Source organism: Priapulus caudatus, unplaced genomic scaffold (genome assembly GCF_000485595.1).
Source record: "Priapulus caudatus unplaced genomic scaffold, Priapulus_caudatus-5.0.1 Scaffold681, whole genome shotgun sequence".
NCBI lineage: Eukaryota > Metazoa > Priapulida > Priapulimorpha > Priapulimorphida > Priapulidae > Priapulus > Priapulus caudatus.
In genome coordinates this window covers 139,166-160,369 of record NW_014577742.1, presented here as the reverse complement: position 1 = coordinate 160,369, position 21,204 = coordinate 139,166, and the positions used below count along the sequence as shown (strand labels likewise).

General features: G+C 41.1%; 3 protein-coding genes across 5 annotated transcripts in view; 2 read left to right on the top strand and 1 right to left on the bottom strand.

Moving 5' to 3' along the window:
- Positions 1–322: 322 nt before the first annotated feature.
- On the bottom strand, positions 323–5,809 carry LOC106812741 (ATP synthase lipid-binding protein, mitochondrial-like). Of its 2 annotated transcripts, none has more exons than XM_014816696.1 (6): positions 5,750–5,809; positions 5,439–5,523; positions 4,879–4,944; positions 1,579–1,665; positions 1,253–1,349; positions 323–879 (listed from the first exon to the last, which is right to left on the bottom strand). In XM_014816696.1, exons 2-6 carry the CDS (start codon positions 5,481–5,483, stop codon positions 716–718), a joined length of 459 nt encoding a protein of 152 aa, XP_014672182.1. In that variant the 5' UTR covers positions 5,484–5,523; positions 5,750–5,809; the 3' UTR covers positions 323–715. The 2 variants fall into 2 exon arrangements, with proteins under 2 accessions (XP_014672182.1, XP_014672183.1); XM_014816697.1 differs by having other exon boundaries at positions 5,706–5,765.
- Positions 5,810–5,949: 140 nt separating this feature from the next.
- On the top strand, positions 5,950–11,000 carry LOC106812740 (juxtaposed with another zinc finger protein 1-like). 2 transcript variants are annotated; one of them, XM_014816693.1, is made up of 7 exons: positions 5,950–6,111; positions 6,884–6,956; positions 7,667–7,812; positions 8,307–8,400; positions 8,710–8,718; positions 9,418–9,546; positions 9,870–11,000. In XM_014816693.1, exons 1-7 carry the CDS (start codon positions 6,012–6,014, stop codon positions 10,402–10,404), a joined length of 1,086 nt encoding a protein of 361 aa, XP_014672179.1. In that variant the 5' UTR covers positions 5,950–6,011; the 3' UTR covers positions 10,405–11,000. The 2 variants fall into 2 exon arrangements, with proteins under 2 accessions (XP_014672179.1, XP_014672180.1); XM_014816694.1 differs by lacking the exon at positions 8,710–8,718.
- A 5,932-nt stretch (positions 11,001–16,932) lies between these two features.
- LOC106812738 (endoplasmic reticulum metallopeptidase 1-like) overlaps positions 16,933–21,204 on the top strand; it is a 34,792-nt gene continuing 30,520 nt past the window's right edge. Inside the window, exons 1-2 of the mRNA XM_014816691.1 lie at positions 16,933–17,497; positions 19,207–19,283. Coding sequence (XP_014672177.1) covers positions 16,933–17,497; positions 19,207–19,283 — 642 coding nt within the window. The remainder of the gene's footprint in view (positions 17,498–19,206; positions 19,284–21,204) is intronic.

The window sequence follows — 21,204 nt, the reverse complement described above, 5'->3', positions numbered from 1 at the left end:
TGTACACCTAAGTGCCTAGTCTACCTGTGATAAAAATGTAGAGGTGTTCCTTGCATGTTTATTTTCTTGAAAATAATTCACCAACTTGTGTGCCCTTATTGAGAAAATTACCCATATAGCGTAGTGCCGCCATCTATTGGAGGGAAAAAGTGGTATCGAAGTGGAACCGAAAATACGGGGGAAAATATCGAGGATCGGATCGAGGGAAGAGAATCGCGATCCGATTCGATTTCGGTAGATCGTTACAGCCCTACTAGTCGCTGTGCACATCAGGCATTTCCACTTCCGTAAACAAATTCCGTATAGCCAACAACTCGTAACGAGGGTTTAACACATTAAACATTTTTTAATAACAGCTTCTTTAGAAACAAAATTACAAGTACGAGGTGAAACAACTAGTTGTCGACTGACCAATCGAGCCTCTGACCTACAATGCTGTGAAATCGGACGAAAGTCATGTACATCAGCACACCTTCTTGCATCTATGTGGAATGCATGTAAACAAATCGCACACACAGACCATACCTTTCAACTACGTAGTTTCACACCCATGCGGCACGGTCTCACATACGCGGCACATCACTCGGTACTCGTGGCTGATGGACTAGACATCTTTCGGCTCCGTTTTGTTGGGTGTTGCAAATAAGAATTGTTGAGCTTTTAATTCCCGACTCGAATATCTTACATCATTACCTACGTTAATCACTATTTACGTTTAGAAAGCGAACAGGAGCAGGAAAGCCATCATAAGACAGAACAGCCCCATGGCCTCAGACAGGGCAAAACCAAGAATGGCGTAGCTGAAAAGCTGCTGCTTTAGACTTGGGTTTCTTGCATATCCAATGATGAGGCTGCCAAATACCGTTCCGATACCGGCTCCTGGAGAGTAATGAAACATGAATGAACTCGCTATACAATTCATGGACACACGAGGCTATTTATACTGCATAACTTAGAATATTGATCACATACATTACTACTTCCATGACTTAATTTTGCAAAATTCCAGCTGAAAATGAATGCAAAAACAGTCTCTGATGAACCAAACAGTTGTACATTTATTTAGACACCTACAAATTTGCTGCATGGATGCTTGGTAGGTCAAGACAATTGTTTCAGATTATGTGAGCCGTTTGTGCTTGGACAATTACTACAGCAGGCAAAACTCTGTCATAAACCGAAAGGCTCTAGTCACAAATTAGAAACAGGAGTTAAATAGCTACAACAGCTACACCACAGAACAACTGCTCACCGGATCCGGCGACTCCCACAGTGGCGGCTCCAGCGCCGATAAACTTTGCAGCAGAGTCGATATCTCTCATCGCTGCACTCGTTTGCAATCCTCGCACCTGCAGATACGACACCACCATGCGATCAGATCACGCTCGTGCACAAGCTGATTTCCTGACCCAGCTGTGTGTGCCTTATGAGCAATGCTGCTCTGCTAGCGATGGCAACTTCCATACAGAAATCATAGGTACGATCCACCGGACTTTGTGCTTCCCACATAACTGCTTAGAAACCTAATGATCTTGTGTGAAGTTGCTCAAGAACCAGAGATGACACAAAGTTGTATACCTGGCTCAGAATTGGTGACATGGCTAGAGATGTGCTGAGCTCACTAGAGAAGCCTGACAAACCACAGTATGAGCTTACTGCTGTGTTCTGAAAGATAAGACAAGTTTTTACCAGCTGTGCAGCATTATTAAGTTACAGCCCTATCGTTCATTACAACTAGAAAGGGCAGTTGTCGCCAACTACATGTATCCCCCCTGATCTAGTATGAATGAAATATCTCTGTAAGGACGTAGAAGTAGACGTAGAAGGTAGGTAAAGTTAAATAAGTCACAAAGACAAAGGGTTGTTACACAACTCATCTGCCTGAGATGTGCAAGTATGTTAAAATTGGTTGCCTTAGGGGTTTTGGTACGCGACACACCTCCCCAAGATGTGTAAGTATACGAAGTTTGCTCGCGCTAGGTCAATTAGGGGCCGAGTTATAGAGCAGAAGGGAATTATGGTCAAGGTCAATGTCAAATAAAGGTTGCAGTGACCTGGTTTCGGTACGTGACACACCTTCTCCCCAAGATATGTAAGTATACCAAGTTTGGTTGCGCTAGGTCAATTAGGGGCCCCCGAGTTATAGAGCGGAAGGGAAATATGATCAAGGGCAAGGTCAAATAAAAGCCGCAGTGACGTGGTTTTGGTAGGCGACACACATTCTCCCCAAGATGTGTAAGTATACCAAGTTTGGTCGCGCTAGGTCAATTAGGGGCCGAGTTATAGAGCAGAAGGGAAATATGATCAAGGTCAAATAAAGGTCGCAGTGACCTGGTTTTGGTACGCGACACACCTTTTTCCCAAGATGTGTAAGTATTCCAAGTTTGGTAGCGCTAGGTCAATTAGGGGCGGAGTTATAGAGCGGAAGGGAAATATGGTCAAGGTCAAATAAAGGCCGTAGTGACCTGGTTTTGGTACACTGCGCACCTTCTCCCCAAGATGTGTAAGTATACCAAGTTTGGTAGCGCTAGGTCAATTAGGGGCCGAGTTATAGAGTGGAAAGGAAATCAGGTCAAGGTAAAGGTCGTAGTGACCTGGTTTTGGTACGCTACGCACCTTCTCCCCAAGATGTGTAAGTATACCAAGTTTGGTAGCGCTAGGTCAATTAGGGGCCGAGTTAGAGAGCGAAAGGCAAAATAAGGTCAATTTAAAGGTCGTAGTGACCTGGGGGCCGTTGTCAGAAACAAATTAGTCTTAACATTAACCTTAACATTAACTTTTTCTCTCAGACCAATGACAGAAACTTCGTAAAGTTAAGAGAATTAAAAATTCTCGTAACTTTTCTCTTAACTTAAGGAGATCCTAGACCCTCCCTTAACTTTAATATTAAGTTGAAAATAACACATTTACACTACAAATTACAATTATAGTGATATTATATTTTATAATAATAAATAAAATGTGTGTTTAGAATGGTGTATGGCATTTGTTCTCTTGTTTTAAATACTTTTGCACTGACCACACGACTCTCGCGTCTCGTGAGAATTTACAGTGTGAGAATTACAGTGTGAGAATTTATCTTGTTGTGCAGAATAAATTCAAGACCGTGTCGTTTTTCATCAAATATTATTTATATGTGGTTAGCCATCATAATATGCATAAATTACTGTGATGTACAATAAATGTGTATGAATTTAAATTTTGTGATCGATTCTCATCCAATCAGCAGCCTTGTGATGAAGTTCCTGTTATCGTAAGTATTCACTTAAGTAAGTTTAGTTACGCTAGGTTTCTGTCAACGCTATTAACTTTTCTCTTAACATTAACATTAGTCTTAAAATTAATCGTAACTTTACGAAGTTTCTGACAACGGGCCCCTGGTTTTGGTACGCTGCGCACCTTCTCCCCAAGATGTGTAAGTATACCAAGTTTGGTAGCGCTAGGTCAATTAGGGGCCGAGTTATAGAGTGGAAGGAAAATATGATCAAGGTCAAGGTAAAGGTCGTAGTGACCTGGTTTTGGTACGCTGCGCACCTTCTCCCCAAGATGTGTACGTAGACCATGTTTGGCCACGCTAGGTCAATTAGGGGTCGAGTTATAGAGCGAAAGAAAGTGTCTTCGGCAGCGGCTGGACAGACATGAAACCATAATATACCCACCGACTTCGTCGCGGGGGATACAATTACTAGAATAAACAGATTATAAAAAAACTTCATGAAGAAAGTAGAGTAACCGTGCAAAGCTAACAAATGTTCCATACCAGTGTCCTTTACCAAGAACACAAAATAAAACTTAACCAAGTTAAACCAGGGTATAGATTTAGATGTGGTATAGAACAAATATTTCAAAGCAGAAAGAACTTTCAGAACGTGAAGTGGAAGAAAGATCAACCATACAGCACACTATTGTGGATAGTTGTCGATCTTTACAGACTTCTTGACCGTAACTGTTTCCATAACCACTACAATACTTACTGGTAATGCTCAGGTAACAGCAATACTCTACAGTAAGGTTAATATATCTTATAACACTCACACACTAGGGGGTGAGTATTGCGACCAAAAACCGTATTGCAATATATTGCAATACGACAAAACCGTATTGCAATATTTTCCAATACGTATTGGGAAGTGTATACCATGCATGATATAGTAACAATTTGATGGTTTTAATATCATCATATATTGTATTATATGACATGATTTAATTTCTCATGTTTTTCTTGAGAAACAGAAGCACGGCAATGTTTTCCGCTGACAGTGCAGCACTCTGTGCCGTAACAATGTCACCCGCTGTACTGAATACCCTCTCGGAAGGCACTGACGTAGCTGGAATACACAATACCCCTGCTGCATAATTGGCTAATACTGGATACTGAAACTGAAACTGAAACAGTGGGTGCTCGCTTCAGCTTGTATCGCGCGCGCGCGGGCACTCACGTGAGCATAGGCTATATATAGACTCCCTAGTTGCCGTGCTCTCTGCCTCGCGCACACGTCTGCCCGCGCAGTAGTACCGCGCACTGCTCCATGCCGTGGTCGCTTACCAGTAATACTGTATGCGTCGTGCAGGCATTGTGCTTTCGTAATATATACACCGCCAGTGCATAATTTTCGAGCCCATTAACAATATAGACATAAAGGCAAGTGTCAAGTAATTTATTTCTTGTTATACCACCGTATCGTAAAATATCGATATCCGGAAGTTGTATCGCGATATATCGAGTTTTCAAAATATATTGCAATATACCGATATACCGGTATATCGTTACACCCCTATCACACACCATTGCTTTTACTAAAATATGCAATGATTAAAATTTATGTTGACTTCTAATTGACAACTACAGTAGGATAACCCAGTATTAAACTAACATACCTGATCTTGACCCTTAGATACTGCTCCAGCCAATGGTCTAGCAGCTGCCAGCCTGGTTGAAGAAACCTGCAATGCACAAACGCAAGCCGACTACTAGCAAGAAACCATTGCAACACCTGCTGTAGTAGCCCTACCAGGCTCTGTGACTGTATTACATCGTAGGAGAGGCGATGTAGTGAGAAGCGAGGGTAACTTGCCACTACTTCTGTAGATGCTTTAACACTTCTTACAATGTCTAAAACCGGAGACGCTTTGAGCAACCATCAAGCTTCTATAATAATAATGTACTGATCAGATGTGCACAACATACCATTGCACAGACTTTTAGCATTTTGGAGGTATATTATTATTAGTACAGTAAGTAACACTTGGCCACTTGCACTGGGCTACAATGAATATTTTTCAAGCAGCAGTACCAAGGTCGTAAAGACCGACCGGACAAACACCTCAACAACTGAACAAGCCCAGGCAGATAACCAAGACTGAAGACACGAATCAAGCGTTCGGCAAGCAACAGTCACAAGTCAAGTATTTGCGTCTATAATAAAACTGGAACTCACCAGTGTCCTAGATGCCGGAGCCATGAACTTTGTGCAGGACAACATTTTTGATGTCTGTGGTCGCCGGTATAAAATGACTCGGTATCTGCGTAAAGTAAATCGGGATGATTACACTACACAGTATTAGCCGGTACAAGTCATAAGCAAAATTTCCAATAAATACACGCGCTTGATCACAAAGAACGAGATATATGCTAATAAAATCTATGCACGTCAATGAAAACTCAAAGAAATGATAAGATCATAATCGCGGAAAGAGATTTTCACCGATTCAAACACAACTACAACAAAATTGCTATAATCATGCTAACCAAGGGCAAGGAGGACTTCTATGCGCATGCGCAACCTGATGTCATCGGCACAATTTGGGCACAAACCTTTTTCACAACCCATTATTTTTGAGGAATTATAGGATATTTAATCATAAGATAATTATTTACAAAAATTGCTTACATGCCTAGAGCTAAATTTATTGCTCAGTTATGTGAGTGAAGTTATAGATATATACATATTTATCCCAAGTGATGTATCCACTATCCGAGTTTTCCCACTGTAGCCTGTGGAGCAATCAACATGGCTGTATTCCTCCTCAATATTTGTAAATTTCACGGCTGTGGACAGATTTTCTCGACTCTGAGTGAACTTATTCAACATATAGAAGACAGCCACATAGGTAAACAAAGATCTTAATTAAAAACTAGATGACTTTTGCATCTCTATCAGTAATATATCAACTTCAAGGGCAAAACTGACAAGACAACAAAAACACCAGTAACAACTAGTCGATAAATCATGAAGTAATTTAGATTTTATTCACGCCACACACTAACACAGCTACTTGGGCCGTTTCAATAAGAAAATGATGACAAATAAACACAAATTGTATTTATCACTAAAGTGAACGTTCGGATACGCATAGATATACCACTATGGAGGCGGTTGTTTGTGTATTTTTGCTGGGATGGTATGAAATGAAACAAGCATTGTGCGAATTTGGCACTCTTCGCTGTTGGACATAATACCTAGCTTTGGCCCTGTTGTATTTAATGAATCAATGTATCATCTTTTATTGGCTTTGATATATGTAGTACAATTTATTTAGATGTTGTTAATGCTTGTTACTATGTTAGGCTCATAAGGTCTATGTCTCCCTGGGTACTGCCGGTACGTACCCTGGGTACGGTCCGGTATACCGGAACGTACACTGGTAACTATCTAGCTGATATGGGTAGGGTTAGGGTGTTAGGCTTAGGAGGTAGGCGTAGGCGACTCCCTAGACTCGTTAGTGGAGTAGGCGAGGTACGGTCCGGCATATTAGAAGTTACCAGGGTACGTTTCGGCAGTACCCAGGGACTCTTGAGGGGACTCATAGAGCCGACGGGCGTCAGGTAGTGTAGGTGAGACTTAAGTAATTATATATATGTTAAAATCTTGATCTTTTTTAGATTATGATCCAAAGACAATTGAGAGAAAGGAGCTTCAGCAACCACCTTCGTTGCCACTCAGCTATGTTCTTAGGTTGCTGTAAAACACATTTACTTTAAGGATTATTTATCGTGTGAACACATAATATAATTTTAGATATGTAATTAGCGTGATATGAATTGAGCTTATTTGCATGAGTGTCAAATCCCAATACAGAGACACATGGGGTGGTGGAAGTCTGCTGATATGAAAGTAAGAAAGTTATATTTATAGAAATGTACATTTTGGATATATCTAAGGCACTTTGAAATATCCTCATTCATCATCTTACTAGCTACTTGGCTTCAAAATTTGTGTTGTCACACGTGGTGCTGGAAATTTCATGAAGTTTTTCAGTTTGAGCATAGAGATACACCTCATCTATAAATAAAGCGTGTGATTGATTATATTCGTCTATCAATAAATGTTTACTCTTCATTAGAGCAATGTCCCTGCAAAACATGATTGTATCCTTAATTTATCTATGCCTAAATTATTTGTTGTCATCAAATTCCTACGACTTTCGGAATTCACCTTCAAAAAATTTCTTTCTGAAGCATTTACAATGTTCAGTTTAATGCCTGGCACCACCTCTTGGTCAGAAAACCAAAAAATACAACATGATATAATTGGTGAGTAATGTTAATTTCTCCCATATACCAATGTATGTGAGCTTTCAGAGTGTTTGAATTGCCAACAAAAATATACAGCATGATGTAATTGCATATATTTGGTGAGTAAGCGAGTGATGGCTGGTTGTTCAGGTTCTTCACCGACGCGGCTCGGCGTGAGAACCCGGACCTAACACGATCCGACCAGCTGCGCACGGCAGAGTGGCTTCGGAAGCAGAAGCAGAGGACGCAATCTCCTAGCATGTCCTCCGTACGCAGCAACTGCAACACCCCGACCGGTACTTCTCATAATATATTGCTAGTATAGAAATAGTTAGTACTGCTAGAATTGCTAGTATAGCTAGTATTGCTAATATAGTTAGTATAGAAATAACTAGTATTGGTAGAATTGCTATTATAGCTAGTATAGAAATAGCTAGTATTGGTAGAATTGCTAGTATAACTAGTATAGAAATAGCTAGTATTGGTAGAATTGCTAGTATATAAATAGCTAGTATTGGTAGTATAGCTAGTATAGAAATCACTAGTATTACTAGAATTGCTAGTATATCTAGTATAGAAATTTTGTGATTCCTAGTATCGTTACATGGGTGAATGGATGAAGGGGGAATGTGCTTGGAGCTTACATTTCCAATTGTAACCACGCAATGGATGTAAACAGGGTCAATGTTAGTATTGCTGATATTGTCATCATCATTCGCAATGCTACATGTGTAGCATTTTGTATGTTTAATTTGTATTTTGTATTTATAGTTTAATTTGTATTTTTCAGGCAGTGAACTTGATGAAGAGGATGTCGTGTCGGAATCGGACAGTAACGATTCGTGGACGACACAGGAAGAGTTTAGTTCTGAGCTCATACTTAGGTATAACCTCTTTGCCAACAACTACCAATACATCTCTGATATCTGTGAATACATACTAACAGTGCTAACTTTACAAATTTGCAGACATTCTATGGTCACTAACAAATTACAATGTGGGTTTTGTAAATCATAGTTATAGGAGTGCTGCAAGTACTAAGATTAATACATTGCTAAACTAACTCACTTGCTTTAATAGTATATATAGTTACTAGTATAGATGTTTCTTAATGTGTTGCATTTTTTTGTTTTTAATTAATAACACTCATTGAGTAATATTTTTCTATGATATGCTTTGATCTGGACTAACAGTGAGTCAAGGTAAGTCATAACAGCATACAGAGTGAATTTCACATTGCATGATTGTTGTTTTGAGATGATTTATTGATGTTGATATTTGATGTTGTTTGCTATGATTGTGTATGCATGATAGTTTTGGCAGCACTTAAACAAATTCAAATGTTCATTTGTGACTTGGTGTGTTTGTTTTATGCACAAAATTGAACTGATATTAGGAATGTATGTGAAATGCAATGAATGGTGGATGAATGTTCGATGCACTATTAAACTTTGAAGTGTAGTTAAGTTTATTAAATATAGAGTCAAGAAGTTTTATACATGTGATCATTTTTGTTGTTGTCATCTTTGTCGCCATTGTTGGTGCTGTTTTTATGGGTGTTGTTGTTGTTGTTGTTGTTGTTGTTGTTGTTAGTTTTGTAATCGTGGTGATTGAAATTATTTGAAATATACTGTGTTAAATACGTAATTGTAAATAAATATTAAATCTGCAGTGTTTTTGCATTGGAGTTTATTTAGATTGTACATAAAATGTAGGTAATTTGGTTTGGAGCCAACAATAATTATCTGAATCTTGTTCTGGGCATATGATACCTAATCTGTATACATTCATCGATTTCCATTGTTAATTTTTTTCATAGGAAAATTACAGTACTATGATTATCTACTGCAGTGTAATATCCTTATGTTATACTAAAATAATATCTCAATTTTCTTCTTTAGGATGCTGAGTGTAAACCAGGCAAAGGAGGAAAAGCCCTATGTTTGCCCTGTCCCAGGTTGTACTAAACGATACAAGAACGTGAACGGCATTAAATACCATGCGAAAAATGGTCATAGAAAAGATCTGCGGTAAGTGCTTCTAATGTGAAATGTGCTAAGTAGTGTAAATTGTGTAATAATATAAATATGATATGTTATAGAAATATAAATTGGGCTTCCTGCTGTCATAAATGTGGATTCAATGAATAGGGGCTTAATTAAGATCATATAACCATTCCTAATGGTCTTTGCAGTTAATGACAGTGAATTAATTTTGACACGAGCGTGTTGAAAATGATGTTGATAATCACATTGACAATATAACAACAACAACAACAACAATATTAATATAATAAAAAAGAGGAGGACGAATAAGAAAAATAATGATATCACTCGTTATTTATTCGTTACAGAGTGAAGAAGAACTTCAAGTGTCACTGCGGTAAGAGCTATAAGTCGGCGTCTGGTCTCCGCGCGCACACCGTCTCCACGCACTCCCACCAGCTGCCTGGCAGCCTGCAGCACGTCACTGCCAAGACATCTTCACACTCCACCTTTTCCGGTGGCGCCACTGCGTCGTCGATCGTCGTTTCGGTCGCGAGTGGCGCGTCGGCAGCCCCCAGTGAGGCGGTGGGCAGCATGCCTAGCATCGCCAGCATTGTCAGCTCCATCACGACCGTCGCCGCCCAGCAGCAGGCGTCTGCTGCCATCAATCTGATGGGTGGCGCCACTGTCGCCGGACTCGGGAGCGCCGCTGCGGCGGCCGGTCAGGTGCATCAGGTGTTCGGGAAGAACACGACGCTGCAGGCGGTCGGGAGCCGCATCGTCACGTCCGTCGCCCCCACTGTCATCACCACGATGCCGATGGGGGCGCCACTAACCGCCGTCTCTCACGTCTCGGCATTTCCGGTGACAGGAATCTCTCTCGCCATTCCGCAGCGGCAGTGAGCCGGGAGTTTATGCCTGTCTCGGCGTATAGCAGGGTTTGTCTCCTGAGGTAGGATGGAGGGCTCAGTCATGAAGCTGCTCTGTAATGATGAATGTAGATTATAGGGACCCATCTCAGCGACTCCCTCTTAGGTTGTGAAAGAATTGTAGAGATTCGTAATAAGGGCATGCTATCGATGTTCTATTCAGGCTACTGCTGGGCAAAAGTAAATGTATATTGCTACTGAAAATGTACAATTCCCAAGATGTGAAAATGGACCATTAAAAATACGAGTACCAGCATAGTAGTTCTGAGGGTATAAGTACTGGTCCTATCATCCATTAGGACTGAAGAAGATAGGAATGCAGGAAGGAATCATTACCTATTTTTACAGGCTAAAGACAGGAAAATGTTGAACGTTATGTCCCAGGATACAATGGTATCTTCCAGTAATATTTTACTCGAGGTCAGCATATTTTGCCTTGTTTTATACACCATACACACACTCAATTTAGCCAGGGCCGAACCAAGGAAACAATACGTTATTATTTTTAGCTCATCTGACGTAGTCAGATGCAGCTTGTAGAATCGCATGATCGTACGTGCGTGCGTGCGTCCGTCAACAGTTGGGCACAAATCTTAACCGCTTGATGTACGGTCACGATATTCGGGACGTCGGGGGGTAATGTGAAAACGAGTTGGGATGTCGAAGCTGGGGGTCAAGGGTCAAAGGTCAAGATGTGTAAACGGAGGGGGAATATTTCCCCCTTAACTTGAGGTATAGGAGTAAATACGGAATTGCGGCACAAATCTTAACGGATGGACCTATGCTCTTAATATTCGGTGTATAGTGTGATGTTTAATAGGGTTAGGGTTAGGGTTAGGGTCACAATGTACCTGAAACTCTTGTCAATGCACCATAAAACAAGAGTTTCAGGCACGCGATTTGTATCAACCAATGGGATTTGGGAGGTATGCAGAATGCAGAAGGTTGCTGAAATGATGTGTACGCAACTGCGTATCTGCATATCTGCGCCTAACAAAGGTGTCGTTTATAACCGTAGCAACAGACCTCAGATGCGCCCAGACGCTCTGTGGCTCTTGTTCAATTTATTCCTGTGAAAACTTAATATTTTACCTAAAAGATGTATTTGTGGTCTTAAGGAAAGTCCAAAGTTGATGTAGACTCCAAGAACATGAGTAGTAAGTCGTAGTAGTCGGTGATAAGGTTGATAGTAGATGATATCTGTGTACACCCAGCATGTATCATTCTCAGCAATCAGTCGAACAGTATATTTCAGCAAATTCCTATGTACACCCAGCCAGTAGATGGTGTCTGTGTACACCCAGCCAGTAGATGATCAGTGTGATTGTCTAGAGACTTGGTGATAAACTGCTACTTAGTTGAGCCGTGTTGATTTAATGATGTTTTATCCAAGCGTGACCAGCATTATTTCTCTTGGGCATTGTTCTAGTCATTGATACATCCTTGATGTTTATAATTCGGTCAGTTACTTAGATAGTTAAACGTAATCTATATCTAAATGTCTATATATCATTTTCTATATACCCCACGTGACTGTATGCAACAAGTATGCACAAACAAAAATTAGGGAAGATTTCAAATTAATTCTATGAATGAGGTGAGTAAGTGAAGTGCGTGTGTGATTGAATGCAGTTATCTAGGAAACTTTAAAAATAACTTGCAGGTCTGAGGTTACAGTTACTGAGGGTATCAAGGATGATTAGGATTCTACATCGCATATCAGTCGGGTACTCTTGTAAGTTGTAACGCACTGGGGAATTGTCTGTTTGTTTTTAGACGTTGTTAGTTAAAGTGTCCTATACGAATAGCAGAATAGCTCTATTGTTGTATATTTGCATATATACGTACACTACGTGTTATTGTTGCATTTTATCATTTATTTGTGGTTATTCACACGTGGGTTTGCCACACAAAGTTTTATATGCTGAATACAGTTAACTTTCAATACTGGAATACGCTAAGTCAGACGATCCATATGAAACTAGAAATCAAGTTCATTTGATCTGGTTTTGTAGCAGCGATGCACAAAATGAAGGATGCGTGCAAACTTGCTGCATTTTTAATACGTTGTTCGTTGGTTAAAAATTGTGATGTGCTTAAAGCAAAATTTATAGTTTCATTGATGCCCAGATTTCCTCTTGAACATTTGAAGTAGCCATAACTGTGCGTGCACGAGTCACCTTAATGATATATAGAATCAGAAGATGACTAATTGGTATTGACTAATTGACTGATTTGTAAATAGGTGCATGCGTTTTTGCACACATATGCCACTGCAATGCTGTGCGCAATTTCTGTCGAAATGTGAATTAGGACTGAGAAAACTGTAATCGTATTTAAACTATAGTGTTTACTTTCTACTTAACAATGACAATGTGATATGTGTGTTATATTACATGATGAGGATGTAGTATACGTCTAAGATGACTGAATTTGGAACGCGGTTGAGAAAAAAACATTGCATTTATATCTAGGTAATTTCTCATTTTGCTTCCGGTCGTATCGTACGTAAGCTGTGGCTGGGTAAACGATAGACTGTGAAATGAACCATCGCTATTATACTAATGAGATTATAATTATACAGTAAGCTATCCTAGTCGTTTTCCTCACACATTGACGTATATGTAGCATAGTCGCGAAAGAATAGTTGGTAGGGTTGCTTTGCGTTGACTCCAGATTGTAAGTACCACTAGTCACATACTGCTTAAGGTATACTGATGCGACTTCGCATGCGTTAATGACTTCGAATGGCCATAGCATACGTTCAGTTACTTGGAACTGGTTATTTATCGATTCGCGTTGATGATATTTACCGTTTAGATATTTATTTATTTCGAGTCATGTATAGCCTATGTTGTGGATAACGTGTTATTTGTGAACGTGTAAATACTCTGTGTTCGTGAGCTCCGTAACAAAATATGTAGCTGTAACTCTGTCACAAGCAGTCTGCTTTGCTTCAGGACTTTAACAGATGCGTTGGAGAGATCGTTGATATTTCCTTTCATTCCTGTTGCACGCGTAGTCCGAGTTGCCACGCAATGTAATGTCAGTTTATAATTACGGAATGCCTTCGCTACACCAGGGGTGAATAATGACAAATTTGATAATTTGATCATAACAAATTTGATAATGATTTGTCATTATTTGCCCCTGGCTAGACTCGTATGCAGTCCAGCTGTTAGCTGTTCGTGTGAACGTAACTTGGATGACTGATGATTTGGTCTCTCTACAATTCCATATGTACTTTCTTTGACTGCGGCATTTAATGATCGAGAGAAGGCTCTAGCCGCATCCTCACGAACTAGTTAGTACATGTGTGTACAAACCGTCGTCTTTACATTGTATCTCACATATTTATAAACATTGTTCCGTTGCACAATATTTATTATAGCTTGTTTTGATAATGCCTACGACCGCTGGGTTTTCGCGCAAGCTCGCGGTTATGTGAATTTTTCCTCTGCCGACATTTACTGGTCTGCGTGTATTAAGTGTGGCATGTTAAAAATTTAATATAAATATTATCGAGCGCCACATTATACCAAAATCACGTACGCAATACTTTGTCACGAATTAACCCGTGGAAAATTTCGGTGTGTGAAGTGTCTTGGAAAGGTGTGATAGGGTTTTCACCGCGTGTGACCGGATAGGCACTGCATGTAATATGACAAGTATGATTATAAAGTCAAGTCTATGTGACCATCTAGTCAAGTGCATGCAACCGAACGACGCAGTAACATCGTAGGCTCGTAGCACAGTCTTATATATGAGGCGGTCAATTTTACTTCTGGTCTAACTTGTAATATATATATATTGCCAGAGGCAACTGTACGCGGGCTATAGTACTAGAGCGGGGTATAGAGCTACTAAGCACACGGCATTACATCTGACAGCGGGGGCCGATGTCATGTCTTTAGAACATGTTCATGAACATGTTCGTTCTATTTTGCACTACCCTAACGCCAACTATCTTAGTTGAAGCATATCTTCAGCGCGTTATTTTGTATCTATTATGACATATTACAATTATTAGAGAATAAATGTATTGTATAATGTATCATAATTTGAATTTAATTCATGTATAACGTTTGTGGTGTTCTTCTGATAGCAGAAAACAGCAAAGTCGACGTCATCCTTTTTGCACTACGAAGTCGCCCTTTTTAAATCACGGCGTCGTAGGTAGGGGTACATTTTTAACCTCGACGCTGTCATAAAACATTGTAGTTGAAAAGCGCGACGTCATGGTTTAGAAAATATTTAAAACACGCGATGCGACGGCAATTATGAAATACAAATGTGCGACATCGTGCACGATATAGTATAATTATAGGTTACTAGTGCTCTGAACACGCCACGTTATTATTATTATTAAATCTTTATTATTATTATTAAATCTTTATTGCATGCGCACGTGCGTTACACGTCTCACGTGACAGCAATTATGCAGGCATAGTATATATCAGGGCCGTAGTGGCCTCCCAAAATGTGCTATTGCAGAAAAATGTATGATCACCCAGTGATAATATCAAGAGTGGCGGTTATGGTTTGTGCCGCAGGTACGCATGGCTATAACGCCGCGATCGCGAAGCCGATGCAGGGGGTCTCCGCCAGAAATTTTTTGAAATTTAGAGCCTGGATATCGCATTTCTTGCATTTTCAGGCTATGTTGAAAGCAACCAATTCTGATCATTTTAAAAGGTCAATTTGTAAATTTCAAAGAGGAATGTAGCTAAAGCTGATGTTTTGACTAAAGTATCTAAAATATATATTATGAGTATGATAACTAATAAAACATTGTTTACAAAATTGTATATACTATCTGTAGTATTTAGTATTTAGTATAGTATTAGTAGTAGTTTTTAATATTTCCGTTCCAGTGCATCGTACTTCAGAATACGTTGAAGCCGGGCCGTGAACATGCAACGTGTGTGTGTTGTGTGTTGTGTGTTTGTGTGTGTGCGTGCCAGGGGCGTAGCTACGGGGGGCCCTGGTGGGGCACGTGCCCCCCCACAAATTTTCTGTGCCCCCCAGGTGCCCCCCACCACTGAAAATTCATGCTTGATAAAAAAAAATTGAATTAAAAACAATGCCGTTAGAACAGTATAATACAAAGAAAGAGGGTTCGAACCACATCTCAGAAAAATTATATATTGTGCCCCCCCACGAAAATGTAAGCCCCCCCCCCCAGTGCCCCCTCCCGCTGAAAAAATCCTAGCTACGCCACTGGTGCGTGTGTACGTACGTGCGTGCGTGCGTGTGTTGTGTGTGTGTGTGTGTGTGCGTGTGTGCGTGCGTGCGCGCGCGTGCGTGCGTGTGTGTGTGTGCGTGCGTTCATCTCTCTCCGGGTCATGTTTTTCTTTCCTCTACATAATACAACAATTATTGGTTCAAGTGCTACAGCATAGAATTTAAAGCAAATCACTGTTCTCCCCTCCCCCCACAGTTCCGGAGACCACCTCATTTAAGCGTGTCCAGTTTTATAGCATTGAATTTCAACGAAATCCTAGTTCCGGATACCCCCATTTTCGAACATAGCCGGTTCCAGAGCGTACCACATTCAACAAACATTAGTTCCAGAGACCCATTTTCAGGTCTGAGTTAGTTCCAGAGCCCCCCCATTTTTGACTTCGCAGTGGCACATACCTACCATAATGGGGGGGGGTGAGTGCCCCCCCCCCGGGGTTTCATCTCCTTGGTTCCCTCTTCTATGGTCTATATATCTCTTCTATGGTCTGTTCTCTATATCTATGGTTCCCTGCACAATTTTTTTTGTCAAAATAGTGCCATGGCAGTTCCGTGCTGCCGTGGCAGCCACTACGGCCCTGTTTAAAATATCTTATGCTATCCATACCATGTCATACCATGTATGTACCACAGTACCAGTACCATACCATGTATGTACCACAGTACCAGTACCATACCATGTATGTACCATACCATCCATACCATGTGTGCCACAGATACCATGTATCTATGGTAATTACATCCATGTACACCCTGAGAACAGAATATAGTATACAAATATTGCCAAGAGCTAATAATACCTTATGATGTATTAACAGGGGCGTGTACAGGATTTGTACCAGGCGGAGGGGTCTAACCGTACCCCAAACTTGCGTGCAGGCGAAAGGTGGGTCTGCATGGGGGGCCCTCCCCCAGAATTTTTTTGAAATTAGACCCCCTTAGATACGTTTTCTGCGCGAGCAGCGGGGGTCCGGACCCCCTGGACCCCCCTCCCCCCTGTACACGCCCCTGATTAATAGCTCTTGATATTGTACATAATTATTCTTCTCAAGGTACTCTCATCCGTACACAGTCTGTATTTTCTATTAAAAGGTATATCTGACCTAGAGATGGCGCTAAAAACAGAAATATAGATGGACGTCGGTGCGTGGGGTAAGTAGCGACATGTGAAGTAAACGGCTATGACGTTCGTCAATATCGACGAACCGGCGAATGGTAGTGGGCTCTAGCGAGTGATACCGGCATCAATATTGTTGTCATGATGGCGACCAGCAGGGAGAATGTGAGATTCCGCGGCTCCGAGTACCCCGAGCAAAACGGTGCCTACAATGCGTGCTACCAGATGCCGGACAACAAGAAATACAGCAGGCCGCAGCCGAAACTATACAGCGATCGTATCTGGCTGATCTTGCTGCTGTTTTACGTCGTCGTACTCGCTGTCATCTTCAAAGCCGACCGGACGTTACCGCAACCGAAGACAATCCTCGAAGCGCGCCCGGGCGAATTCAGCGAGGAGAGAGCGCGCGCGCACCTGCTCGCTCTCACGGACCTCGGCGACAGGCTAGTCGGCAGCGACGCGAACGAAAGGCTTGCTGTCGATTACCTCGTGAGGCGGCTGAACGAGGTGAAGGCTTCCGCCGGTTCGGCACACGTCGTCGAGGTGGACGTGCAGAAGCCGACGGGGTCGTTCACGCTGCATTTCCTCGGAGGCTTTACGTCGTACTACGCGCGCGTGACGAACGTGCTCGTGAAGATAAGCCCACGCCACGGCTCGCAGCACAGCCTGCTCGTCAACTGCCACTACGATTCGGTCGTCAACAGCCCAGGTATAATACAGTGTAGCTCCAAGAAACGGTATTGCTAGGGTTACAATACCTCCGTATAGACAATCCGTCGCACAGCCTGGTCGGGCTAAATACAGTGTAGCTCTAGTACTGTGCGCCCTAGCTCTAGTACTATAGCTAGCCCGCGTTCATTAACTGCCGCAGGCAGTTAATGAACGCGGGCTATATAGTACTAGAGCTATGTGCGCCCTTGTTGCCACAGGCACAGGCTATAGCTACAGCCTGTGGCAACAAGGGCTATCGCTACAGCCTGTGGCAGCAAGGGCTCTAGCTACAGCCTGTGGCAACAAGGGATATATATAGCTACAGCCTGTGGCAACACGGGATATATATGGCTACAGCCTGTGCCTATGGCAGCAAGGGTTATAGCTACAGCCCGTGGCAACAAGAGCTATAGTACTACTACTAGAGCTCAGGGTTCTCCCTCGCGCCCCGTTTGGGTAAACTACCCCCTGTTTCAATCGTTACGCCCCGTTTAAATTACCTCCGCCCCGATTAAATTCCACCACAATAAAAGTTTGACAGCGCGGGAATCGATTGTCAAGAATTCCCATTCGACCAGGACACCCGACTCGTGTATTTTTACCGTACCACGCATGCACTGCCGACCACACACAAGTACAAACGATCAACCTGTCCCGAACCCAACACTACCTGTACACCGACTCGGCTATCTTATATATACAAGAACCCCAAATACCGTCTATGGTGTGGTGGCGATTTTACACATTAATTAGTGGTACGGTAAAAAAAACACGCCCCCAGGACCCCCCTAGTTTCCCCTCCCTTCCCCCCCCCCCCCCCCCCCCCCCACCTCCCCTCCCCCCTGTTCCAATTTCATCCTGGGGAGAACCCTGGAGCTAAATACATTATACATGCAGTGCTGATCGCACTGCGTTGTCTGTGTAGGTTGTTCCTAGCTCTGCTCGTGTAAGTCTGGCTCAATCCTAGTTTTGGACCCCTGTATATATAGTTCGCATATGTGCTAAAATAATCTGGGGTGCTAAATAATGATTGGGTCGCTATGCCTGTGGTAGATACAATGAATGTAAACCAACAAGAATACTAGGGTAGCTCTGCTCTTGTTGGGTTACATTATTGTATCTATGCCTGTGGTGGAGTGAAGGATTACATAGGTAAACCTAGGTCTGTTCCTGATGTGTCCCTCCCAAGCCGGTATCAATGCCCCTCTCCGCCTAGGTAGCAGTGTTGGAAATATTAGCTCCCTCCCCCAGTCCAGGGGGATACTTCTAAGGACTACTCAATTTTAATTCATTTGAAAGATAGTGTGCCATTGTTAGGATTTTTGCACTGGGGTAAATTTTACTGTAGAGTTTATACTCAACAACAGCTATCATTGTAGTTGCACCATAGTGTTAGTATGCCGTCACAACCATGGGTGCTGCAGGGTATACGGTACCGACTTTTTAGTGTTACTGTTAGGGCCAGAACTGGCCTGAGCAAATGCAAGGCCCAGAAATCGCGTGGTGCGACGCAATTCTTGTCGTATCTATTAATATAGCTCTGGGCACTTTAAAAAGTTCATTTTAAGAAATTCCAGGGCAGATATAAAACAAATGCTTTCATTTACATGGATTAGACTTTATCATGATGATATAATATTCATGCATTTTACTCTAGATAGTCCTCTCATCTTTTGAATTTGGATACAACATATACCATCTAATTAGGTTCAGAGGAATCGATGTGGATTCATCTTGTGCATGAGGCTGATGAAGCGCTTGGCTCCAAGAGGCAGCTTTCCTTAGTACAGTGCTGGACCTGGTTAGGAATAGGATGCAAACAATATAGGGCCCACATTTTAGCATGTGCATACAGGTGTTGATCCATGAATCTGTGGCTTCATGTCATATATTTGGTAGCCTGATTTTAATTGCCAATGCAGTAAGCAACACCTCATTAGGTTAAATTATTTACTGCTCATGTGCACTTATGTTACAATGGAAGCCCATGTCAGGTTTGACCGTTTTCACTAATTAAAGGTATGTCTGAACCAAACCTGGCTCTGCAATGGCTTAATTAGGTACCTTCGGCATTGCACTTTTGCATATGCCAGTGCTAAAAATAGCAATAATAGTTTGATAGTAACTTAATTAATAATTTTTAAGTAATAAGAAATGAATAAATTGTCCATAATTAGTTTAATATTGGAATCCACGTTTTCGAATGCGAGAATTGAAAGACTTTAGTAAAACGTTGTTTATTTGTCTCGTGTAACTAACTACTATGCTGAACAGAAAATATTCGTAGTACATGTATGTATAATAGTAAACTAAAAAATAATATATAGAGCGTGATGCAGTAACCTTATTAATAGATAATTTCATAGAGCTCTGTACTTACCTCACAATATTTCACTCACATTACAGTCTTAATTTTTCATGAAAAGCTGCATTATAGTAATTATTAATCCAGTACATAGCATTTTAGTGCCCATTGTTCGTCCAGTAGTGCCACTAGAACTACCTGTTTTATGGTTCTTATCATATTTATGTGTTGCATAGAAAATATGAATAAATGACATATGTTAGTTTTAAAGTTTATTATAATATATGGTAATTTCTGTTTTTAATTTGACTCTCTACAACAGTTACCCCCTTCGTACAAACTGACGGAAGTGTCATAACCCTTTCGTATAAAGTGAGTTAACTCACGTTAAAAGATGGATCTTTTTCATCATAATCACACACTCTGGTTAACCCCTATTAGTGTATTTTTTTGATATTTGTATGATCAAACATAGAAGCCGATTAACTAAGAGATCCATAATTAAATCATGTTAATTAGCTATGAGATCAAAAATACTTACTCTGTCATTACTCACATCACATAAGAGTTTTCAAGAAAAAAACGAAACTAGTCTATCAAAATGCATGCACTAAGCTGCAACATCAGCCGTAAAATTGTCGTGTTTAAAAATGTAAAATTAACCGCAAATTTAACGTATTATGCCCGCATCAAATTCTCACTGCGAGCTACGTATGATTCCAGACTGTTTAAAGAGGGGGATACAGCAAACTTAGAAGTATAACACGGCGGTTTAATCACGAAGTGTGAACAACAAAACGGTGGCTGAATTTTTATGACTTCAAACATTTTTCTTCTAGTACTATGTATGGTGAAGTTTTTCACATCAGTTTCTATAGCTAACCTTAAACCTGTTTAAAAGATCATACAAACTACAAAACATTTTCATATGAGGTTTAATAGTTGTTTACCTTTGATATAAAATAATATTCATTTTAGAGAAAGTGCCTAGAGCCAAACAATACAAGTTTCATGAGCTCATACTTCATTTTTAATATGCGTGGTTGGCTGGTTGCTCGCTCCCTTTTCATTAATAAATTGTAAAACGTTTTTATATGTACTAGTATTTGCTTCCCCGCCTTTTCTGCACAATGTCATGCAGTTTTCGCTGTACTCGGCTTGCCGTGTGTTGTCGGCACACTCTTGCAACCTTGTCTTGCTCTCCCCGTCATATCTCTCTCCTGCTTCCATATGCATTTCAAAGGACATGCGATGTGTTTATGTAACGCATAACTCAATGAATGAGATGGGAAGAGAGAGAGAGAGAGAGAGAGAGAGAGAAAAAAGAGAGAGAGAGAGAGAGAGAGAGAGAGAAAAAAAAGAGAGAGAGAGAGAGAGAGAGAGAGAGGGAGAGAGATAGT